This window comes from Pseudoliparis swirei, chromosome 10 (genome assembly GCF_029220125.1).
Source record: "Pseudoliparis swirei isolate HS2019 ecotype Mariana Trench chromosome 10, NWPU_hadal_v1, whole genome shotgun sequence".
Classification (NCBI taxonomy): Eukaryota; Metazoa; Chordata; class Actinopteri; order Perciformes; family Liparidae; genus Pseudoliparis; species Pseudoliparis swirei.
The window spans coordinates 15384170-15410758 of NC_079397.1; the positions used below are offsets into that span (position 1 = coordinate 15384170).

Sequence of the window (26589 nt, forward strand, 5' to 3'; positions counted from 1 at the left end):
TAAATCCCTGAGAGGGTTCCCACAGTTCTGTGTTAAGGCCAATCCTATTATCTTTTATTTTCTGGATACTTGTGTGACGTACATTTACTCTGTGGGTTGATGCAGGTGTGTCTACGTAAAGATGTACCAGATGTGTGTGTTTAGGTTCATATTTGTATGTATTTATCTTCATGTTCCTCTCGGTGGGAGGGGTGGGTTTGTTGTCTGTTTGTATATGTTAACAAAAAGATGATAAACAATGGAAATATCAGTTAAAGTACATGTTTACTGTGTTAAGTCCCTGTCAATATTTAAAAATTGTAAAAAATACCGCAAAAAAATAATCTGTCGGGGTGCTAATAGGTGGGGGGGGAGGGGGGTGCTGCACGACAAAGTAAACACAAGGAAAGAAAAGAGAAAACAGATGGATGGAAGACAGTGCTGCAGGAGAAGAAGTCAGATGGGAGGAGGAGGAGACGGAGGGCGGCCTCCTCCTCTTCCTCCTCCTCCTCCTCCTCCTCCTCCTGTGTGAAGTGCAGCAGCCGAGTGTGCAGCCTTCATTATGGGCCGTAATTAAAAGAAGACATGAGTGGAAAAGAGCCTAATGCGTTCAGGGAGAGCGCCGGGATCAAAGCCCGCTCAGACACGCTTCACCAAGCGCTCCGCCCGAGCCTCCCCTGATGGCTGCGATCAGTGTGAGGAGGAGGAGGAGGAGGAGGAGGAGGAGGAGGAGGAGGAGGAGGAGGAAGCAAGGGGGAGACAGAGAGATAAGAAAGAGGGAGAACATCTCTGCTTCCAGAAGAATCAGAGACGTCGGCAGACGTCGAGCAGACGTGATCCTTATGAGGCGTTTGAACGCTCACATATAAATGAAGAAAGCTACGAATTCACATCTTGGGTTTTAGCTTCACTTTTATTTAAATGATTTGTTGTGTTGACACAAATTATGTAATTTCCTGAACTGATATTTAAATGCGCCGCTAATCTCTTGTTTATATTGTTGTTGCTTCTGCTTCTAACAGTTTTGACCACGTTGAAGTGCCTTGAACACTTTGTCAAGCGCTATTCAATTCCAACGAATTTCTATTTTTATTGATTAAAAATGATCTTTGATTTGATGGTATTTTATTCACGTGGATTACCCGTTTGCTTCAGCTGAGGGTAAACTGGTGACGGCCAGACTCGCCGGTCTTCGTCATGAAGGTGTTGATGGCTGACAGGAGTCACGTCTCCTGTTCCTCCAGCGTTGCTGTGTTCGATTGGACCACATTCTGGTAGTCCTATTGGACTGTGGTGTGACACTGTTTTTAGGATCACATAAATGCTTTTCATGAGTACGATGTTCGCGGAATGGAAAACGATGACGAATAAGCAAAAATCCGAGTAATAAACCAGAATGATCCTTTAACCCTCCTGTTACCTTTCGGGTCAATTTGACCCCATTCAATGTTTAACGTCGGTGTTCTTTGGGGTCAATTTGACCCCAGGCTGTGTCAAACATATAAGAACTAGAACGGGCACTCGGTAGAGCGCATACCTTCGCATATCACAAGATTGGGCATTGAATTATGAACATGTTGGCATTAGTTGCATGCCAATTGGATAAAAATTGACCGTGCTATGGTAAAAAGAAGATGTTTGACCTATCCATGACCTTGACCTTGACCTTTGACCCAATTGATCCCAAAATCTAATCAAATGGTTCCCGGATAATAACCAATCATCCCACCAAATGTCATGCGATTCGGTTTAATACTTTTTTTGTTATGCGAATAACACGCATACAAATAAATAAATAAATAAATAAATACATGGCCATCAAAACATAACCTTCCGCATTTTCAATGCGAAGGTAAATATCAACTTTTTAGATATATTTAAAGGGCTATTTAGGTAGTCAACAAACAAACATAAAGTACCTCACACTTAAACTTGGGAAACAATATTAATTCTAATAATTTTCTGGAGGTTTTAATTGCTGGGGTCAAATTGACCCCCGAGGGTAAAATATGTTAGGAAATGTAAAGGTAACAGGAGAGTTCAACATTAATTATAATGAATGCAATCTACGTCCGAACCACAAACACTGGGTTGAAGCTGCTTCTCTCCGTTTGACTGACGCTCGACGACGCCGTCTTTAAGACAAATGCCCGTGCATTCATTACATCTGGCGAATGAAGTGGTTCGGATTCTGACATGTACTTGTACAAAATAAATGGTTGGGGATGGTATCCCCTTTCAATATGACAAAGCTATAATGTTCTTCTGTGATGTCGTTTTTTCTCCACAACAGCTCCCGAGGGCACACGGAGCAGGAGGAGCAGCGAATGAAACCATTCGCTCCAATATTCCCACATCCATCAGCAGTCTGCACAGCACTGCATGACACATCAGCAACTAATAGCACACATACACCACCGCTCCAAAGTACAGGCTGTTTATCCACCGTTCACTTCTCCAGAGGAAATGCTCTGCAGAGAAAGGAGAGATTTCTTTACTCAACTCTCAGAATGACAAGGACATTTAATCAGGATTAGTTAATTTGGTTACAGACAAGGCTGCCCAGGAGAGAGCCGTGTCTGCCAGTGTGTGGTCCAACACTCTCACAGTACAGCCGTTAATAACAGCCTCAGGGCCGGGAGGAGACACTCACACACGTCACACATGTGGCACTAAACTACATGAAATGCACAAAGCAGAGAGATGTGCCTGGGTTGTTTGTTCAGGATTGCATAGGAGAAAAACCTGATGAAAGGGTGAAGGAAAGGAGGGAAAGAGAGGCGCAGCAGCCAAAAGGCCTCGCAGGGAGTTTTGTTTTTCTGAAACTGCGAGTCTAAGTAAAAAGTCGGATTATTAGGCAAACTTGTTTTCTAGTTGGTACTGGAGGGTCTGGCAATACAGTACGTCCTCTTCCAAAGGGTGTGTGTGTGTGTGTGTGTGTGGGTGTGTGTGGGTGTGCAGGTCAAAGGACATTGCAGACCCCAATACATAGGAGAGCTGTGAGCCGACGTCTGATCTCATGCATGAACAGAGCTGACTGGTGGAGAGAGAAAAGAACACTAGGAGAAGGAAGGAAGGAAACTATAACACAATAATAATGTAAAAGGAAGGAAGGAAACAAAAACACAATAATAATGTAAAAGGAAGGAAGGAAGGGAACTATAACACAATAATAATGTAAAAGGAAGGAAGGAAGGGAACTATAACACAATAATAATGTAAAAGGAAGGAAGGAAACTATAACACAATAATAATGTAAAAGGAAGGAAGTAAGGAAACTATAACACAATAATAATGTAAACGGAAGGAAGGAAGGAAGGAAACTATAACACAATAATAATGTAAACGGAAGGAAGGAAGGAAACTATAACACAATAATAATGTAAAAGGAAGGAAGGAAGGAAGGAAACTATAACACAATAATAATGTAAAAGGAAGGAAGGAAGGAAACTATAACACAATAATAATGTAAAAGGAAGGAAGGAAACTATAACACAATAATAATGTAAAAGGAAGGAAGGAAACTATAACACAATAATAATGTAAAAGGAAGGAAGGAAGGAAACTATAACACAATAATAATGTAAAAGGAAGGAAGGAAGGAAAAGGAAACTATAACACAATCATAATGTAAAAGGAAGGAAGGAAGGAAGGAAACTATAACACAATAATAATGTAAAAGGAAGGAAGGAAGGAAGGAAACTATAACACAATAATAATGTAAAAGGAAGGAAGGAAGGGAACTATAACACAATCATAATGTAAAAGGAAGGAAGGAAGGAATACTTTTTGTGCGTAGGTTTGTGTGTGTATCTGTGTGTGTGTGCGTGCGTGTGTCTGTGTTTGTGTGTGTATCTATGTGTGTCTGTGTTTGTGTGTGTATCTGTGTGTGTGTGTGTGTGCGTGTGTCTGTGTTTGTGTGTGTGTGGTTGGATGTGGGAATGTAGGCGTGGATTTGGTTGGAAGTATTAAGAATAAGTTTACATAATGAAACACACATGGGGAGACCAGTGAGAACACGAGAACACACACACACACACACCTCAAGGCAAGAGGGAACAGGGCGTCACATTGTGGAGCAGAACCGTGAACCGGGCCGGTCTCCCCTCTCCGCAGAGCTGTGCGCAGACATGCGTCGTCACGGCGACAGTGCAGCCGAGCGCCGGTGCCCACGCTACGCTAATTCATCATCACACATCAAAGCGGCGCTCCTGCATCACACGTAAGGTCGATGACACATCTGGATTCACTTCATATTCACAGAGGGACGGACCCAATTCATGAGGTGAACATGTAAGTTAATGAATCCCATCGCACAGCCACGGAGGAATGAATGTCTCTGTGCCTGTGAGGAATTTCTAATATTATTGCTGAAGGAGTTCTGACCCATATTCTCATCTCTATGGCAACACAGACAGCACTTTGTTTCGAGGTTATAGGTCATATAGCAGTTAAATGCAGTGGTGGCTGGCCAACAGAGGGCCACGGCACCCACCTTGAGCCACACAAACAAACAAAATATATACAGAAATTATTATAATAATATTTAGAATATTTTTAAAAATATTCAAATTGTCAATATTTGTGTTTTGGAAATATGGAACATACCCATTAATATTTGTAAAGTAGGATATCTGCGCTTTTTTAAATACATGACGACGGTGAATGTTTATGAATGCGTAATGAAGAGTCAGGGACGCATGTGCAATTTAGGATGTTTTGAGGCAATGCAGATGTATTTATAGAGACATATTTCTCATTTGGAGGTTGATTATGGCAAGAGTCAAATTTAGAAGCATTAAAAATACAGTAAAGTACTTCTGGGACTTCAGAGAATAAGAGTAAATCACTTCCTTCAGGCTGAAAGCTCTCCAGTCGCTCTCAGTGTCCGGTCACATGTTTCCTCTCCACTCTTTGATTAATAACCCACACGGAATTCATCTACATTTGCTGAATTATTTTGTGGTCCAATACATCCTGCTAATCGCTGTGATTTCCCGTCACTGTAATGAGGACTTCTTGCACATTCAAGTGCGGTCTGACAGCTCGCCATTCAGAATCAGAATCAGAATCAGAAACAGGTTTATTGCCAAAGAATGAATGTTTTCACAAACAAACGAGGAATTTTTTTTTGGTGGAAGGTGCAACATTTGGACATGACAAACAACAATCAACGCAAGGAGGGAGGAGGAGTGGGAGGAAGAGGGAGGAGGAGGAAGAGGAAGGAGCGGGAAGAAGGAGGAGAGAGGAAGGTGGAAGAAGAGGTGGTAGTCCTGGGGGTGACAGTCAGTCAGTCCCGGGGTCCATTGATGAGCCCGACCGCCGTCGGAAAAAGCTATTGGTGTGGCGGGAGGTCGTGGCCATGATGGACGCAGCCTCCTCCCGAGGAGGGACTCGAACAGGAGTGTCCAGGGTGGGAGGGTCGGCGACAATCTTTCTGGCCCGCTTCAGTGACCTGGAAGTGAACAGGACCTGGAGGAAGGCAGATTGCAGCCGATAACCCTCTCGGCCGAGCGGATGATGCTCTGCAGCCTGCGCTTGTCTTTGGCTGTGGCTGCAGGGTGCCAGACGGTGATGGAGGAGCAGATGATGGACTCAACGATGGCCGTGTAGAACTGTACCATCATCTTCCCTGGCAGGTTGAATTTCCTCAGCTGCCTCAGGAAGAACATCCTCTGCTGGGCCTTCTTGGAGATGGAGCCGATGTTCAGCTCCCACTTGAGGTCCTGGGAGATGATGGAGCCCAGGAAGCGGTAGGACTCCACAGCGTCGGGGAGTCACACAGGATGAGAGGGCGGGTGGGGCTGCATTCCTCCTGAAATCCACAACCATCTCCACTGTCTTCAGGCGTTGAGCTCCAGGTTGTTCTGGCTGCACCAGGTCACCAGGTGGTCAGTCTCCCACCTGTAGGCGGTCTCGTCCCGCCAGAGATGAGTCCAATGAGGTGGTGTCATCCGCGAACTTTAGGAGCTTGACGGACTGGTGACTGGAGGTGCAGCTGTTGGTGTACAGGAGAACAGCAGAGGGGAGAGAACACAGCCTTGGGGAACCCGTGCTGGTGGTCCGGGAGCCTGAGACGTGTTTCCCCAGCCTCACGTGCTGCTTCCTGTCGGTCAGGAAGTCTGTGATCCACCTGCAGGTGGAGTCGGGCACGTGCAGCTGGGAGAGCTTGTCCTGCAACAGGGACGGATGATGGAATTGAAGGCAGAGCTGAAGTCCACAAACAGGATCCTGGCGTAGGTTCCTCGGGAGTCCAGATGCTGGAGGATGTAGTGAAGGGCCATGTTGACTGCATCGTCTGCAGACCTGTTGGCTCTGTAGGCGAACTGCAGGGGTCCAGGAGTGGGTCGGTGATGGTCTTGAGGTGTGACAGGACCAAGCGTTCAAGGACTTCATGACCACAGAGGTCAGGGCGACGGGCCTGTAGTCATTGAGTCCTGTGATCTTGGGTTTTGGGCGGGGATGATGGTGGAGGCCTTGAAGCAGGCTGGAACGTGGCATGTCTCCAGGGAGGTGTTGAAGATGTCGGTAAACACGGAGACAGCTGGTCGCACAGTGCTTCAGGGTGGAGGGGAGGGAGTCCGGGCCCGCTGCTGCGGGGTTCTGCTTTTAAACAGCCTGTTGACTGCTCTCTCCAGGATGACGAGGGCGTCGCTGAGTTGATGGAGGGTGCTCCAGAGGTGTGAGCCCCTGATGGGCTGGGGAGGGTGGGCTGATGGTCTGTGGCTTGTTGGTGGGGCTGTGGGGATGGTCTCAGGACTGCTCCATTGTCTTTCAAAGCGGCAGTAGAACTCATTTAGCACGTCTGCCAGAAGCACATTGTTCATGGAGGGGTGATTTGGGCTTGTAGTTGGTGATCTGCCTGAGCCCTCTCCAGACAGAAGCAGAGTCGTTTGCTGAGAGCTGCTGTTGCAGTTTCTCAGAGTACAGTCGTCTAGCATCTCTCACCGCCTTGCTAAACCTGTATTTGGACTCTGTGTACAGGTCCTTGTCCCCACTCCTGAATGCCTGGTCCTTCTGCAGTCTTAGCTTCCTGAGCTCCGCTGTGAACCAGGGTTTGTCGTTGTTATAACTCACCCTGGAGCTGGATGGAATACAGCTGTCCTCACAGAAGCTGATGTAGGAAGTTACAGCCTCTGTGTACTCATCCAGGCTGTTGGTAGCAGTCCTGAAGACATCCCAGTCAGTACAGTCAAAGCACGCCCGTAGATCCTCCAGAGCCTCACTGGTCCACTTCTTGAACTTCCTCACCACAGGTTTGCAGAGCTTTAGTCTCTGCCTGTATGAGGGAATCAGATGAACCATGACGTGGTCAGAGTTTCCCAGTGCAGCTCGAGGGACGGCGTGATAGGCCCTGCTGATTGTTGTGTAGCAGTGGTCCAGAATGCTCTTCTCTCTGGTAGGGCATTTAATTAACTGTCTATATTTAGGGAGTTCGTGGCTGAGGTTTCCTTTGTTAAAATCCCCGAGTACAATAACTAAAGAGTCCGGGAAGGTCCGCTCCACACGCCGTATCTGTTCAGCGAGGGTCCGCTGTGCCTCGTGCACGTTCCCCTGCGGCGGCATGTAAACTCCGGCCAGGATGAATGAAGCGAACTCACGTGGGGAGTAGAAGGGTTTGCAGTGGATGATAAAAGATTCCAGGTCCGGCGAACAGTGCTGTAGAATCACCGTTACGTCGTTGCACCAGCCGTTGTTGAGGTAAAAGCAGATTCCTCCACCCTTTTTTTTACCGGAGAGCTCCGAGACCCGGTCCGCTCGGAACAGCTGGAAGCCAGCGAGCTGGAGCGCAGAGTCTGGTATCGAGCCACTAAGCCATGATTCCGTGAAACACAGAACGGAGGATGAGGAGAAGTCTCTGTCTCTCCCCACCAGCAGCTGGAGTTCGTCCAGTTTGTTGCACAGTGAGCGGACGTTGGAGAGAAATATGCCCGGCAGCGCTGTACGAGATCCCCGTTTCCGTAGCCGTACAAGCGCTCCCGAACGTTTCCCTCTCCGCCGGCGTTTCACCACGTGGGCGAAGGTGAGCACACCTTTTACAAAAATGTCCAGTAACTCCACAGAAGTTAAAAACGTTGGAAGTAAATCCGCTGGAGTTGTTCCCCTGATATTCAAGAGCTCCTCTCTGGTGAAAGAGCTCTGGGAATCCCAGCAGAAAACAGTATTTAAAACGAAAACAATAAAAAACATCGCGCACCAACACACCGAGGCGACCTTTCGCGGCGCCATCGACTAACAGAGGCCATCGACTAACATTAGAGGTTATTCAGTGCCCGGTAATGGAGAGCAGACGGCGGGGGGAACCACAGGCTCCGACCTCCGCTCCCGTCACCGCCGCCTGTCTGTAATCACCATCTGGGCATCGACACCATCATTAATGTCGCCGGCTAACAACCTCGGCGATGCGAGCCGCGGCGCTCTGCGGCGTGTAAAACCATTCCTGCTCGGAAATCACCGACAAAAAAAAAAAAGCGAATGGAGATGCCAAGGAATATACTTCTGTGTATCGACAGTGGAATCATGAGCGACTGAGCTCCATCCAGAGGACTTTGGCATCATCAGCGTTCCATGTGATTCATGTCTCGTCTCTTTGATGAGAGATCAAGTCCGAGGCCATGAGTTCTGGCTCTTGGCCAGGTATAACATACAGTTTATAGAAAGAAACTCCAATTTAATGTCAATTAAATTCACTGGAAAGATGAAGACAATTAAAGTTTGTAACACGGACGAACTGTGAATTACCCTTGCATTGAAAATGCGGAAGGTTATGTTTTGATCGCCGTGTATTTATTTATTTATTTGGATGTGTGTTACTCGCATAACTCAAAAAGTATTAAACCGAATCGCATGCAATTTGGTGGCATGATTGGTTATTATCCGGGGACCATTTGATTTGATTTTGGGATCGATCGGGTCAAAGCTCAAGGTCAAGGTCATGAAAAGGTCAAAATCTTCTTTTTACCATAGAGCGGTACATTTTTATCCAAAATGCCAAAATGTTCATTATTTAATGCCCAATCTTATTATATGCGAATGTATGCGCTCTACCGAGTGCCCGTTCTAGTTATTTACATGTACAAATTCAGATTTTAAAGGTATCTCTATAAAGGTCTTATTTCCTTCGGTCTGCGTTGTTAGCCAGACAGCGATATTATTACAGCGATAGCGCCATCACAGAGGATAACGTCCTGAAGAGAGACCGGGTTCATGTTTTTGGCAAGCGGTTCAATATTTCACGACCCTGTGTGGATGAAAGTGGAAGAGATTCCTCTCTTTGGAGCATTGACAGCCTTTTTGGGTCGGCGAGCGTCGGCGCGGCGCTGATGTGTCCGTTCCTCCGCCGGAGTGCGACGGAGAAATCCATCGAGTTGTGAATTAAACATGTGGCGGCGGAGAGAGACAGCAACGGGAGCTGGAGCTTCATTCCACTGACAACCTAAACATGTGAACCACCGGAGAACAGAAATGCAGTCTGACGTTAGCCATGTCGCTTTCTCCTGCCGTCTATTTTATTCGTCGCTGTAGTCCGTCAATCAGGGGGTCGGCGGTTGAATTCCCACTGTGTCCTGTCACGCCAAAAGCGTTGCGAATCGTCGCAGCGCTTTACTCGCGCGAGTTTACTCGCTTGAATATTTGTGGCTTTTCGCGTCATTCGTGCTCATCTTGGCTTTTTTTATTCTTAAATACTGATGAATGGAAAAATGTGGCTCCAGCAAAAAGGGCACTTTTCTCATCCAGGGCAAAAGGGGAGGAGCTTGAGCACCACTAGGGGTCCATCTGTGCCCGTGCCTGCGTCTCTACGTTGGCTTTGCATTCTACTCGCGCGAAAAACACTGAACCTCAAATTGCTCCCGAAAACTGTGCAATCAGTGTATGAATGGGTGAATGATGTCATGTAGTGTTAAAGTGCTTTGAGTGGTTGGAAGACTCGAGAAGAGATAAACAAGTACGGGTCCATTTACCATTTACTAGCTTTTAGCGAGCTAGTAAATGGTAAATATAGTAGTACCAAGTGACTATACAACCAAGATGCATTTACACCAGATAGGGAAGTGACAGGTATATCGTCGCTGAGAGGTTGCGGTGATAACGTTTATTATAACCCTTAAAAAGGTTGAAGATAAAGAGCTAAAAGTAAGCAAGCAAGAAGACCAACAGAGAGAAGGACAGAGAGAAGGACGAAGGCAAACAGAGTGGTAAGTGAAATGCCACGCCGGCTGTGTTTGTCAGTGATGACATCATGACAAGTGCATTTATTCCAGCCGCAGCAGACACATTGGGCAATTTCTGTCACACCTCAGTGTGAAAAGTCACTCCACGGTTCCAGACGGGGGGGATGGAGCCGTCAGACCTGCTGTCACTGCAAACTACATGCACCACGATTTCCTAAAAACACTCGAGTCGCTGATAATATATATATTTTTCTTTTGGAAAAGATATTCAGCAATCCTGAGTTTCGACAAGCCGAGAAGGATGTGTCGTGACGGACTCAAGAATCCAACGACAAGCCGACAATGAGCTCGTATAGAAACAAACCGCAATGTCACTTATTTGAAAAATTTAAATACTTTTGTCAATATCACACCCATACCTGTGTGAGACTATAGTTAGTCCCACACACACACACACACACACACACACACTGGAGATGAACTACGGTCTTGTTATGTGTGTGTGTGAGTTTATGTTGGAGACATGCCTCGCATTCATCACTAGGAGGGCCGCCTCCTATTTTGTACCCGATGGCGACAGGTCCATTTTCTTTGTTTTCTCTAAGCTGTGCAGGTTTTGTGGCTCAAACATGCAAACATAAGACAATCCGTGATATTCTCAAAGCAGACCATGAAGGGTAAAAAAAGGCCCTGCTAACTGCAGTCCAATTCACAGAGATCAGCTGTGGGAGCCACACCCAGTCACAGTGAAGCTGTGAGCGTCTTCAGAGAGTTGGTTTCTAAGAGGTGTCATACCCAGACTTCCACAGACAGGGTTCTTACACATTTTGACCGATGGATTTCCACGACTTTTCCATGACTTTAAACCAAATGTCCATGACCGAACTGAAATCTCGGTAAAAGCATGAAAAATGTAGAAAATGTAGCGTATTGAGAGCGAAGATATAAGAGCGAGGTGAAAAAAAGGTCCCTGGCTTAACTGGAAATGACCACATCCTGGCTCATGGCCAGCAACCTAAACCCCCGAGACCACCAGGATGCCACAAATCAAATGCAGTCTGGTACATATAAGATGCATGACATGTGGGATGGATGCTAGAGTTGGCTCAGATTCAGTCCCTTTTTAACATCGACTATGATGGACAACTGGGACTCAAAGGAGTCTCTGGTCAGTGGGCCTCCAAAGATGAGAAGAGACCTGCTCCCACTCCACAGCCTCCTGCAGCCAATCCGATCGATTAAAGATACAAACGGCATCTGCGGCCGCCGTCTCACCACACTCTCACACTTTTATGCAGCCACTGACTCACGTACGATTTTTGCCATCGGTTTCTTCGCATCCAAGATGTTTCTTGCAAAGAGGGTTATTTTTTTTCAAATCATTATTATTTGTCTAGAAGTTTTTCTCTATTTTGTCAGTCAGATCCAGCTAGAGGTAATGCACTCACAGTAGCATATTCTATTGTAATGCTTTTAATGTATTTACTGTATTTCATTGTTCTGCATTACAAACAAGGACACACAAGTAAAATTGTGACCCTTTCTTGAAAATGATATTTCTTCAAATCGAGAACTTTTGCCATCAGGTTTCTGAAAGATTCAAAGATTTCATGGTAACATTTATTATTTTTAAAGTATTTCTTGGAGACAAAGAGACAACAGGTCCACAAGGTACTCTTTTGTTCAATGAACAAGACCAGTGGACCATTCCCCTCAGGGTCGGAATCTAACCAAATCCATTTTTAAGTTTACAGCCAGTAAAGAAACTGAAACTGGTACCAAATCATGGATACACACACGCCACTACCACAAGATGAATTAACACAAGAAAACAACTCAGCAAAATGTAATGTTCTCCACAGTGTGTATTCTGCAGACCCGTGTCAGTGTACACATCTAGCATCCAGTGATGTGTCAGGTTCCAGCCAACGCTGGAGTCAGTAGCCCAGTCGTATTAGTCTGGACACAAAGCTCTCAGCTCGGCCTGGGTTTCTGTGAATGCAGAATTGGAGTCCCCTGAATGGTCAGAGTGAAAGCTTTGGTCTTGCCGGTCATTTGCGTAGGCCTATTGCTTTGCTCCCAGTACTGCACCCAGAGTGGAAAAAATGACACATCTCTGATAGTTGTCAAATGACGGTCAATCAATAGGGTCATGATTTAAATATATAGTTGCCTCTTATGCCAGTGGAATAATTAGTTTTAATAAATAATGTCCATTCGCCCATTACGATTCAGTTTCTCTTGAATGCACCTGTGGATTTGGTGACTGTGGATCGATCAGAGTACCGAACCAAATTGCTCCCAGAGGCTGTGCCATTGGTGTGTGAATGTGTGTTCGCACTGCAGACAGTCACAGCTCGATAGACCTTAGTAGGAGCAAGTTTATGGACTCCTTTCATGATCAAATAAGATGGGAGTCAATATTATAATCACCTGCCCTCAGCCAGTACCGATCTATCCTCAAATAGAGTCACCTTAGGAACACTGATATATATGGAGATGTCTCACATCAACATTGACCAATTGCCTTCAACGGTTTCTGCTTCTAACACGTCTACCTGTCTCTTGGACCCCATCCCGACGAGGCTGCTTAAAGACGTTCTGCCTTTAATTGGCCCCTCTCTACGAGATATTATCAATGTGTCTCTGCTAACAGGCCACGTACCACATTCCATCAAAGTGGCTGTTATTAAACCTCTCCTGAAGAAGCCCACTCTGGATCCAGAGGTGTTGGCTAACGACAGACCGATCTCTAACCTCCCCTTCCTCTCCAAGATCCTTGAGGAAGTGGTCGCAGGTCAGTTGTGTGACTTTCTACTTCATAATAGTTTATTTGAGGAGTTTCAGTCAGGATTTAGAAAACACCACAGCACCGAGACGGCACTGGTGAAAACTACAAATGACCTCCTAATGGCAGCAGATAAAGGACTCCTCTCTGTACTGGTCTTGTTAGACCTTAGTGCTGATAGAGGACTCCTCTCTGTACTGGTCTTGTTAGACCTTAGTGCTGATAGAGGACTCCTCTCTGTACTGGTCTTGTTAGACCTTAGTGCTGATAGAGGACTCATCTCTGTACTGGTCTTGTTAGACCTTAGTGCTGATAAAGGACTCATCTCTGTCCTGGTCTTGTTAGACCTTAGTGCTGATAGAGGACTCCTCTCTGTACTGGTCTAGTTAGACCTTAGTGCTGATAGAGGACTCATCTCTGTCCTGGTCTTGTTAGACCTTAGTGCTGATAGAGGACTCATCTCTGTACTGGTCTTGTTAGACCTTAGTGCTGATAGAGGACTCCTCTCTGTACTGGTCTTGTTAGACCTTAGTGCTGATAGAGGACTCATCTCTGTACTGGTCTTGTTAGACCTTAGTGCTGATAGAGGACTCCTCTCTGTACTGGTCTTGTTAGACCTTAGTGCTGATAGAGGACTCCTCTCTGTACTGGTCTTGTTAGACCTTCGTGCTGATATAGGACTCATCTATGTACTGGTCTTGTTAGACCTTAGTGCTGATAGAGGACTCATCTCTGTACTGGTCTTGTTAGACCTTAGTGCTGATAGAGGACTCATCTCTGTACTGGTCTTGTTAGACCTTAGTGCTGATAGAGGACTCATCTCTGTCCTGGTCTTGTTAGACCTTAGTGCTGATAGAGGACTCATCTCTGTACTGGTCTTGTTAGACCTTAGTGCTGATAGAGGACTCATCTCTGTCCTGGTCTTGTTAGACCTTAGTGCTGATAGAGGACTCATCTCTGTACTGGTCTTGTTAGACCTTAGTGCTGATAGAGGACTCCTCTCTGTACTGGTCTTGTTAGACCTTAGTGCTGATAGAGGACTCATCTCTGTACTGGTCTTGTTAGACCTTAGTGCTGATAGAGGACTCATCTCTGTACTGGTCTTGTTAGACCTTAGTGCTGATAGAGGACTCATCTCTGTACTGGTCTTGTTAGACCTTAGTGCTGATAGAGGACTCATCTCTGTCCTGGTCTTGTGAGACCTTAGTCCTGATAGAGGACTCATCTCTGTCCTGGTCTTGTTAGACCTTAGTGCTGATAAAGGACTCATCTCTGTACTGGTCTTGTTAGACCTTAGTCCTGATAGAGGACTCATCTCTGTACTGGTCTTGTTAGACCTTAGTGCTGATAGAGGACTCATCTCTGTACTGGTCTTGTTAGACCTTAGTGCTGATAGAGGACTCATCTCTGTACTGGTCTTGTTAGACCTTAGTGCTGATAGAGGACTCATCTCTGTACTGGTCTTGTTAGACCTTAGTGCTGATAGAGGACTCATCTCTGTACTGGTCTTGTTAGACCTTAGTGCTGATAGAGGACTCATCTCTGTACTGGTCTTGTTAGACCTTAGTGCTGATAGAGGACTCATCTCTGTACTGGTCTTGTTAGACCTTAGTGCTGATAGAGGACTCATCTCTGTCCTGGTCTTGTTAGACCTTAGTGCTGATAGAGGACTCATCTCTGTACTGGTCTTGTTAGACCTTAGTGCTGATAGAGGACTCATCTCTGTCCTGGTCTTGTTAGACCTTAGTGCTGCGTTCGACACCATTGACCATGACATCCTATTACAGAGACCGGATCAGTCGATTGGCATTTCAGGCACGGCACTAAGTTGGTTTAAATGTATCATAGTAATCTCAGTTTATATGTAACTTATTAAACCTTGATGACCACCAAAGTGAGTCATGGAGTTCACAAGGTTCTGTGCTATTGTTATATTTTAATACTACTTGTCATCCTTTTCTCAGTTTTAAGCCAACAGTGACGCTCATCTCAAGCAATCACTTCGTTCTTCCTTTCTTTCTTTTATATTATGTCCTTCCTTTCAGTTTTAATGTCATTTTCCATGATCAACAGGTTGCCCTTTCACTATTTAGTTTGTTTCTTTTCTTTATCACAGTCCTCCTTCTTTTCCTCATATCTTTCTCTCTCTGCATCATGATCCCGTCTCTGAGCGGTTCCTCTTGAGGTTGGGAACCAAAAGACAAACAGAACATAGTCCAAAAGGAGGGGGGACCGGTTCTCCCGTTACACCCCTGACCTGCAGCCGTCCAGATGGAGAAGAAGATAAATACAGATATCGTGACACAAAAAAAGACTTTCTCTGTGGGGCTGACATTACTGAGTTAATGTGACATACACACCCTTAGTCCACCTCCGCACACACAGCGCTCGACATTCAGGGTCATGTGGAGCGTTGTGTGTTTGCAGGAGAATATCTAGAAACCTTCAGAGATATTTTGGAATGGATTACATGGAAGTTCATTGGGATATGCGCTACGAACCCAACCAGCCACGGATGGAAAGGTAAATAATGATGATTCATATGTTTATTTTTCCTGCTGATGAAGAAATATCTGAAGCTCCCTGTGGTTAGAAGTAAGAGCAAAGCAGACAGACTGGCTCAGCCACAGCTTCTCCATAAACAACCCTGGACAGGAGTTCATCTTCTGAAACTCTTAACCGCCACGAAGAGACCAGCTGATGTTTGGTGTTTTGCCTTCCCGTCTTGTCTTTTTCATCCTCGTCTCTGAGATCTGGTGCCAAAGTTCTGGTGAAGTCTAAAAACAGTGACGGGATTCACAGCCCATCGCCTTCAGCGGGGATAGGAACCCGATGTCTCCTCAAGGCCAGTGTTCTGTGAATGATATGCGAGTTCAAGGCCGACAAACAGACCAGACACCACTATCGGGTTGTCTTTGCTCCCTTTACTCCCAGTCCAAACACAATGAACTTCATCTCGGACTCCTTAGCTATATCTCACTGAAGTTGTAGCTACATAGACATAGTTTAAAAGTGCAAGGTTATGTTCTTGGTCAGTAAAAATAGAAGTCAGCACGGTGGCATAAGCGCATGTTGAGCAGTGTAATTGAAATGTTATGTGTCTGAGTTATAATAACTGCTATGAAGCATTATGTAATACTTCATTTACAAATAGTGAATTCATCATTTATAGAGTGGAGCAATGCTTTATAAATGATGAATTAAAAAAGAGATCACATGACTCCTGTGTTAGCTGCTCTGCTCTGGCTCCCTGTAAAATCAAGAATCACATTTACATGCTTCTCCTCACCTACAGAGCCTTGATTGGTGATGCTCCATCATCTTAAGGAGCTTGTAGTACCATATCTCCCCACTAGAGAGCTGCGCCCACTAAATGCGGGACTACTTGTGGTCCCTAGAGTCTTAAAAAGTAGGATGGGAGCCAGAGCCTTCAGGTATCAAGCTCCTCTTTTATGGAACCAGCTTCCACCTTCAGTCCGGGGGGCAGACACAGTCAATAATAACCATTATTTCTGCTTTATACTTGATGAGGACATCCCCAAAATGTCAGAACATCAAAGGTCCTTGTGTTTGGGTTCATAACATTAATAGCATATATATATTTATAGAGAACATTCGTAGTCTCACACAGGTTGGTGAATTTCACCGACTACGTCAGCGCTACTAGCTCTGCTCTAGCAGCAGCCAGTTAGATTCACCAACGGCACGACGTCAGTGATGAGGGGCGGAGCCTCAGGGCTGATTGGCGTATCGGTACGGCCTTGTCTGACTTTACACATCGAACCTGACTTTACAAATATAACTCCTTTTAGGCTGTAGCATTCTCCAAAGTCTCTCATTAATTCACTGCACAGTTAAGAATAACTGTGTTTCTTTGATTAATAATTATAATATCACTTTTCTGGTATTCATTGGGGTTCAGAGGAGATGAGTCACGTTGTCTTCACTTCTATTCGTAATGCAGGACTTTAACCCTCCTGTTACCGTTGGGGTCAATTTGACCCCATTCAATGTTTAACGTCTCTAAACAAATGATTGACATCTTTTTTTTTTGCTTCATATTTCATGACTTTTCCTAATTTATTGGGGACAACTGGAAAAACATAAAATTCACATGACGATATGTTTTCACTGTCCTGTACACAACTTATAAATTTGTAAACTTGTCCCCAGGCTGTTTTTTACTGTGTAAAACATATAAGAAATATCAACTTATTTATTTATTTAAAGGGCTGCTTAGGTAGTCAACAAACAAACATAAAGTGACACTTAAACTTGGGAAACAATATTATTCCTAATAATTTTCTGGAGGTTTTAATTGCTGGGGTCAAATTGACCCCAAGGGTAAAATATGTGAGTAAATTTGAAGGTAACAGGAGGGTTAAAAGCCTGAATAGCTGCAGGCTGCCAGACACACATCCATCTTCTTCTCCCAATAAAGCCTTGAATTGTCTGACATGGAGCTTTAGATGACGTTGAACCACACCAGCCTCTCTGCTGCTGCCTGAAGGCCAGATCAGAGACGACTCATCCCTCCAGACAATTCATCTTTATTAATTAAACCACCCGACAGGCATTCCTGTCACACCGATGTCATCATCACCCCAAGGTTGCATATATTATCAATTATGCATCGGTTAATTTGTTTCATTTCTTCAAAACACACCCTCGACATGAGACATTGGATTCTGCCGTCTCATTGTTGACTCACTGTGACTGATGAAGAGTGACAGATAACCAGCAACTCATCGACCGTCACTGGTCAATTTGCAAACCTTAAATTATTTGACCGTTGCCAGACTAACTCAACTTATTGGTTTCTCCTGTCGTACATCCAGATGTTGACAGCTGCATGTTCGTGACACGGTGCGTCGTGTGCCTGAGATGTTGGCCTGTAATTTAGCTCGAAAAAAGTTTCCTCAGTTTGGAACATATCATCCTTACACATCCTCCAACACTCACTCTGACACCCCTTCCTCCCACATTGCCATGGCAACACACACACACACACAGTCAACAGGCTCTCTCGACTTCCAGTCGAGGAAGAGGCAGTGCAATCAAAATTCATTCAGAGCAAAAAAGCGTTTTCCTGTAATTATCCCTTAAAACTGTGTGTGTGTGTGTGTGTGTGTGTGTGTTTGAGGTAATGGGTGGGTACAAGCAGAGAGTGTGACTTCTTTTCTAAACACATGACCACCACAGATGAAAATTCAGGTATACAAAGATAATTTGCCTGCACCTACACACACAGACACACACCTATACACACTCACACACACAGTACATGTCACCTACTTGAAAGACGGGTAAAGTTACCCGTCTTTGTGAAACGGGGACCAGGACTTAACATGAGGAACAACAGTTTCATTTACATGTCAGGTATCAGGTGTCAGAATCCATGTACATGTTTTCATTCCACTAATTATTATAATTAAAAAATATAATAATTAAAAAATATATAAATTATTTCAAACTCGCCGTAAATGAGTAAATTTCCATGACTTTTCCAAAACTTTTATGATTTAAGTTTTTTCCATGACTTCTCCAGGCCTGGAAATGACCATTTTATAATTCCATGACTTTTCCAGGTTTAACACTGTTTAACACTGAAATCATATTAGTCGATTCAGACTTAAATAAGAAACGACTGTATTTACGTGGTAACAGCATCGTTAAGAAGTCACTCTTGAGCTCTTCCCCTCTGGTTTTATACTTTTGGTCTGTATTAATATCTACGGATGGCTGACAAAGCATTAATCCAGCAGATCTGTTGGGAGCCGCCTGCTCGTACAACAGCAGCCAGAGGTCAAGCGTGTTGCTGCTGTCCACCTGTCTGCCTCCCCATGTAAGGCCATGGAGTCTGCTTTAATGGACTGCATACACAGAGGAGCAGTGAGGTGAGTGAAGGGGAACAGCAGCCACAGAACCAGGGGGGAGAAATGGAAGAACTGAAAAGCCTGTTCCTCAAATTACAACTGCAAATTCAACTCTATCCAGAAAATATCGCGTCTATCGCAGCCACGCGCGTCTGTACGTTGACTTTTCATGGGATTCGGTCGCGCGAAAAAATTGTTTCTTGTCTAAACAAGCCGAAACAGTCACATCAGATTCAATATGATCAGATCTTATTCAGGCCGCTTTTCCCAAATAAATATCTGTTTGGCAAAGTGACACAATTAGTAGTTTATTCTGTTTTGATGAATGACAAATCGGATTAAACGTGTCTAACGTGTTGTATACAACAGTGTTAGCTCTTGATCGGTCACAACTTCGTCAAAAAAATCATAGTTCTGGAAACAAATCCATGGGTTGACAGACGGCGGCTCGTGTCTCCATCACATTGAACACAGCTGCCATCCTGTTTATACGCATCCACTGCCACATTATCACATGAAATGCAAACATGAGGCCAGTGGCCAAAAGAGGCGTGTCCATCTCACAGCTGGTGGCCTTGGTTCACACCAGTGTTGACATTGTGCAGTAGTTACAGGAGCTGTGAGGACAAGAGACACACTCGGGCTCACACACACCAGGAATATGCTGGCAACCTGCCCATTAGATTGATATTCATCGGGTGCGTGCTCCCTGGTTGCCCCTGTGTTGTCGACGTGGCCATCTTGGCTTTGAGTGTCAAGTTCAACATCATCAGCATAGTGTGTATTACACATTAAACTAGAACGGGCACTCGGTAGAGCGCATACCTTCGCATATCACAAGATTGGGCATTGAATTATGAACATTTTGGCATTAGTTGCATGCCAATTGGACAAAAATGTACCGTGCTATGGTAAAAAAAAAAGAGTTTGACCTTTCCATGACCTTGACCTTTGACCCGATTGATCCCAAAATCTAATCAAATGGTCCCCGGATAATAACCAATCATCCCACCATATTTCATGCGATTCAAGAAGATTTGACCTGTTCATGACCTTTGACCTTGACCTTTGACCCGATCGATCCCAAAATCTAATCAACTGGTCCCCGGATAATAACCAATCATCCCAGCAAATTTCATGCGATTCGGTTCAATACTTTTTGAGTTCTGCGAATAACACGCATAGAAATAAATAAATAAATAAATACACGGCGATCAAAACATAACCTTCCGCATTTTCAATGCGAAGGTAACAATAGAATATCATTTTTGTATCCGTAAAAAAAGAAGAAAATTCAGCTTATTTCTCCTTAACAGAGGACTGACTGTCCGGCGGTACACACACATTTTTAAAAAAGAAGAAGAAAAAAAGAAGAAAAGCATGTTGGTCAACTTAACCTCGCTCCACAACCTCATTCCACTCAAGTCATCTCAAAGAGACCGTTACAATAATGCAAAAATAAAGCCATGGATTCAAGTAGTTGGTTGGACGATCAGCTCATGACATAATCAGGTCAGGTACCACAGAGGGGAAGTTAAGGAACAACAGTTGTGTTGACCTCCATCCTTCTAGCAAAAAGCCCCATCAATCATTTCAGTATGAATGGTCATGATGTCATCTTTTTCTTTTCTCCAGATACCCAATATTTCTTCAACCTCCGGCGAGCACACATGATGAATGCTTAGTATACACACCGACTGTGTGCTATGACTCATCAAATGCATTCGTATTTATTCTAGGCTTATTTAGCTTGATGACAATAATGAGCTCAAACTCCACCCTGCATTTGTGAGGTGAGTGCAGCGTGTTACACGTTGCTACTGAACGGGAAAGAGAAGAGATACGAGGCAAGAACTCTGCATCATTTATCGCTGAATAATTACTCTAATTAATGTATCTGGCCAGATGTCTCTCCACTCCCACTGCAAGTCTGCTCCAGAGTTCATTCATAGTGTGAGAGAGAGAGAGAGAGAGAGAGAGAGAGAGAGAGAGAGAGTGTGTGTGTGTGTATTCCCTGAGGCCAGCCTCTGTCAGGTTTCTGCTCCTAGTCTTAAACAGCCCTGAATATAGTGACGCTCCACTTCTCCCTGTGGGAGGCGGAGTGGGAGGGAAACAAAGAGAGATGAGGCAAAGAGCAGCGACGTCATCTTTCTCTTTGAATGACGGCGCTACAGAGGTGGGACGACGACGTCATTTATAGAATAGAGATATGAAGAGATATGAACAATAAAAATTTTAATAAACTCAAATTGTCAGCTTTAGGGTCATATTATCTCCTTACACGTGTGCCTTAGGACAACCGTGCCTCATTATATTGAGATATATATTTTTTTTCATGTAAAACACAGGCAAATTTAAGAAATTGAGTAGAATCGAGGAATTGACCTGATTTGATGATTTCCAATATATTTCTGTCCTGTATTATCGCGGAGAAAGTCATATTTAAAAAACGGGAACATTGTCAAACACGCCTGTGGGTTAACAGCTGGACACGGCTGGCATTACAGATGTAAATATTACAGTGTAAACAAAGCTTTCAGTTCAACAAATACGGAGACTTTTGGGTTATGACTTTGGTCCTAATTTAGGCCACCATACCGTTCGCTGTTCTGAATACTGACATCATGCTGGTGTTTTCTGGAGAGAGTGATGTGCGTGCCACTGTCATTACCTTCAGTCACCACTAGAAGCAATCCGATGAGTCATTTGAATCAATTGAGAATTCAGTGTGCACGCTGATGAATCACAACCATGTCTCAATGCAACCTCAGTGTAACCGCTAACTCTGAAAACCACAATAAAAGCAGGAGCAGCACCACAAACAAACAAAAACCCCAATTTTCCCTCCCAGCATGCCTCAGTTCTGAGCATCATGGGCAGAAAGCCAGAACAAAACGTAAGGGCTTACCTGTTGAGGTGTGATGTCATCGCACAGCGGATGGTCGTGGAACGAGAGAGAAAAGACAGAAGAGAATATGTTAGCTGCTAGGAAATAAATATTCAAACATCGAAGGGTAAAAAAAAAAATAAAGGCCAACGAAAGAAAGAAACGTTAAACCGGAATATTGTCTGATAATCTTGGACCAGAATATTGATCGAACGTTGATTGAACGGGATCGGTCTTCCTCTTGCCAGTTTATTTCTCAAATGAAAAGGCAGATGGAGAGAATGTGTGAACCAAAGCTGTTCGGAGTATCGTTTCTTCCCGCTATGAATGAGTGACACAGTAGAATCGAGAGTTTCCAGGAAATGTGAAACAATGCCACAGAAAGATGTCCAGGGTTCATACACAAGTTGACCAATATATTTCCATGACCTTTCCATAACTTTAAACCAAATTTCCATGACCAAACATTTGTGAAATCTCAGTGTATACATGAGCATATAGCTTAAATGAGACAATAGTTTGATTAAAAGAATAACTATTTATAAAAATCTGTATTCTTTTAATCAAACTGTGTAAATTAACACATGCATGTAACAAATTCCCATGACTTTTTCCAAAGGTTTTGGAGTTTCATTTTTTTCAAGGACTTTTCCAGGCCTGGAAATAACCATTTTAAAATCCCATGACTTTTCCAGGTTTTCCATGACCGTAAGAACCATGGATGTCAAGTCAAGGGGGAGAAGATAAATGCTGAGACCTCAAGGCTAATAAAACGTGTTCTAAACACAATATGTGTGTCAAAACTCTTCAGCTCGTCCCGGCTCGTGCGTAAGTGTGTGCTAAGGGCAATAAATAATCCAGCGTTATGACACGCTGTGGGACTAATGTTGTGGAAAAGAGTTGTTTCCCCTCCTGCTGTCAGTTACATCCTCTCCACGTCCCTTCCAGGGCTCCGTGGCGTTAGAGGTGTTGACGCATGGAATTCTCTTTAAAGGAACAGTGCGTCAGTATGTTTCGAGATTTACTGGCATACATGAATATAATATTCATAACTAGCCTTTCATGTCTTACTTCATAATCACACGTTACTTTGTACTCGTATAATCAAACCATGCAGTGTTGGATCCATGCCCAAAAAATATGAACCAACTCAAACCTCCAATCCCATTTCTCTTCACATTTCATGAGCTGCGCTCCTCAAGACTGAGAGGGACGGACATCATCTTCTAGCACTGGGCAGATATCACCAAGCATGATTATGGTTTTTATGAAATGTTTGTGAACACTACTTTATTTATTCCAGGGTTCTTACACATTTTGACCAGTGCATTTCCAGGACTTTAAACCAAATGTCCATGACCAAACTGAAATCTCGGTATAAACATGAAAAATGTAGAACAGTGTGCGTATTGGGAGCGTCTTTCTTTAAAAAAACATCTTAATTATGTCAAACTCGGTGTAAATGAACATGTGATTATTACAAATTTTCATGACTTTTCCAAAACGTTGATGATTTAAGTTTTTTCCATGACTTTTCCAGGCCCTGGAAATGACCATTTTAAAATTCCATGACTTTTCCAGGTTTTCCTTGACCTAAAAACCCGGAAAAAAAATAAAATTAAAAAGGGGGATAATTAAAACAAAAGAACAGGTTTTTAATATTGGGGTTTTTTTAAAACCCTTTCAAATAAATTTTAAATTTTTAATGGGGCCTTTTTGTGGTGGATTTTTGTAAACATTTTTTTTGGTTTTTTTTTGGTTTTTAAAAAAAAAAAAATCAAAAAATTAAACCAAACAATTTTTCTTTTTTATGGCAAACCAAAAACCCATCACAGTGGCATTGAATATGTTTTGTTTATTTGGAGCAAGGGGAAATGCGTTTTATAAAAAGTTGACCTTTTCCCCCCCAGCCTGGCCTTTGAGGGTCAAAAAAACCCCTTTTTTTCAAATTGGGTAATAAAATAATTAAACCCCATGGGGAAATTTGTGGAATGCGAAAAAAACCCCCACAAATAAAAAATAAAAAAAAATTAAAAAAAAAAATAAAGAAAAGAACTCGCAAAAAATTTAAAATTTTGTTTTCCTTTGTTAAAATAAATCAAAAAATAAAAAAACGGCGGAAAACGGCTTTTCCTTTCCCTTGCCTCGTTAAAAAACACGGGGGGCCAATTCCCCGGGCAGGGGGAAGAAGGTGGGTTTGAATCGGGGCGCCGGGGGCCGCACAAGTTTTCGGTTAATCTCTTTAAAAAGTGGAAAGGTGTCTCTCTTGACGCCCGGGCCCTTCTGGGGGACAAGGGGAAACAGCTCTCTTTTAAAATTTTTTGTTAATGATATCTTTATTAAACCCCAGGGTTTGTCGGGGGGGGGTTGGGGGCAATACCAACTATTAAATAATTAATTAAAAAAGGGATGAAGATAGGCTTTACGCAAAATTATTTTATTTTGTTTTTTTTGCATCACCTTAAATTCTAATTTACAATTCTTTCTGCGGTTAACCCGGGGAACCCGGGTCTTTCACTTTAAAAAAAAGTGTTTCTGAAGAAAAACACGGGCAGCATATCACGAGCAAAACAAACCTCGCTTTAATGGAGTCGGGCCCAGTTTTGTGGGAAAATTGACGTTGAGAGCCTTAAGTTAGATGAAAAGGTTCACCTGGAGATAGAGAGCCAAGGGAACTGCTGGGGACAGGAAAAGGATTCTCTCTCTTTCTTAGGGGTTTACCTCCTCCAAATTATTAAACCGTTTTCCCATTTTTTTTTCCCCGCTCATGGGTTTGGCCCGGTGTGTTGTGTGGGTGTGTGCTGCCCACTTTTTACCTCCTTTAATCAGGGGGCTGGGCTGAATGGGTCCCCTTTTACACCAAAACATTGAATGGTTTTTAAAATTTTTGGGGTTTTTGTGTTGGGTTCAAGTCGAGGTTTAAAAGTTTTAAAAATTTCCAACGCTCTTTCTCTTTCCGCGTTCAACTTCAGATTTTTAAGCCTTTTAAAATTCAAATTTTCAAACAATCTGAAATGTCCCCCAGACCACCCAACGGCAGGAAAATCCCAAACAATTACAAAAAGGGAAAATTCAGGGGGAAAGAGGGGTCCCTCTCCGGTGGCAAACAAAAACCCCCGCCTGTTATTACCTAAGTAACTGGAAATAGGTCACCTTTGGTTCAGACCAAAAAAAGGGGGGGAAGCTAGAAAGGGTTTTTCTGGGAAAACCCTTTTTTGGACCTGGAGCACCTCCCTTTCCCTTTTTTCCCCAAAAAGTTATCTCCCCATTAAACTATTCCTGTTTCCCCCCCAAATCCTTCCCTTTCCCCTTTAGGGCATTGACCGGCTGTCTATGCTGGGGGCTGGTGATTTTTCCGCCCAAAATCCCCTCTCTATCCGTTTATGGCAGTCTGGCCGGAACATGCCCCACATCATCCCCTTATTTTTTTTGTGGTTTTTTTTTCTTGGGAAATTTTTCCTGATTTTCCAATACCACAAAAGTCCCTTTTTTTTTTTTTGTTTTAAATTATTCCAAAAAAAGCCCCCATTGCTAACTTCACCCAATCCATTCATTTTTTTTTTTTGTTTTGCCCACACAAAACAAAATGCCCAACCAAAAACTGCACAAAAGGGGCCCTCCCAAAACCCGATTGAAACATTGGTAGGAAAACCCCAACCATGGGAAAAGGGGCCCTCGGAAGACAGAGAGATTCCCTCCCCCCGGGATGGGGCAGAAAAACGCCCTCGCACTCAGCACACCCAACGGGCTGCTGGGAGAAAGGGGTGACAATTAGGTTGTAACTCCAAGAAGAACTCTCAATGTTATGAGAATAAATCTAGAAAGATATGCATATCACGTTTGACTTTTTAAAATGTACTCTCAAAACAATTAGATTATATTACTACTTTCTGTGAAAAAAATATACAACCTTAGTACAATTCTATTGAATAAAATCCTACTTAATGTGGGATTTTTACCTTCGCATTGAAAATGCAGAAGGTTATGTTAGGATTGCCGTGTATTTATTTATTTATTTATTTATTTGTATGCGTGTTACTCTCATAACTCAAAAAGCATTAAACCGAATCGCATGAAATTTGGTATGATGATTGGTTATTATCCAGGGACCATTTGATTAGATTTTGGGATTGATCGGGTCAAAGGTCAAGGTCATGAAAAGGTCAAAATCTTCTTGAATCGCATGAAATTTGGTGGGATGATTGGTTATTATCTGGGGACCATTTGATTAGATTGTGGGATCGATCGGGTCAAAGGTCAAGGTCATGAAAAGGTCAACATCTTCTTTTTACCATAGCACGGTAAATTTCTATCCAATTGGCATGCAACTAATGCCAACATGCTCATAATTCAATGCCCAATCTTGTGATATGCGAAGGTATGCGATCTACCGAGTGCCCATTCTAGTTTTGTATGTTTTATGTCGCTTACAATGTTTCTCACCAAATTACAACGTCATGGTTATAACAATACAATAACGGAATAACAACATTCATTAAATCTCAGAGTGATTCTTTGTAAAAACGTCCCTCCGTCTCCTCCCCCGAAACAGAGTGTCACTTTAACACCTTTCTTGAGCTCAGTCTCAGCCATCGCAGGAGAAGAGGTGCTCCTTCTCTTCTTCCTCTCCAGCCAGAGGGCATTAATCACACTCGGCCTCACACACATTTGTCCTGCTACCAATCTGCTTCTGTGTGAGAGCATAGCAGCACACGTAGTACCTTTTCTTGATGAACAGCTGTCTTTACTCACTTCACTAATTTCCCTCATCAGTTTGGTGTGATGGGTGGCTGATGGTCACCATGTCGACCATCTGGCCATAAATGTAATAAACTCAGTTTATTATTAATTACTATTAATCCGATCAAAAGAACATAGCAACCTTTG

The 26589-nt window shown here is 43.6% G+C and overlaps 1 protein-coding gene across 8 annotated transcripts in view; it reads right to left on the bottom strand.

Moving 5' to 3' along the window:
* The window catches only part of LOC130200328 (pleckstrin homology domain-containing family A member 5-like), a 114943-nt gene that overhangs the window by 64121 nt on the left and 24233 nt on the right, over positions 1-26589 (bottom strand). The window contains exon 4 of one of the 8 annotated variants that reach the window (XM_056424529.1): positions 21425-21723. The exons of the other annotated variants lie outside the window; for them this stretch is intronic. Within the exon in view, the coding sequence (XP_056280504.1) occupies positions 21720-21723 (4 nt within the window). The 3' untranslated portion in view covers positions 21425-21719. Of the gene's footprint in view, positions 1-21424; positions 21724-26589 lie in introns of those variants that run through there. 8 annotated transcript variants of the gene reach the window in all.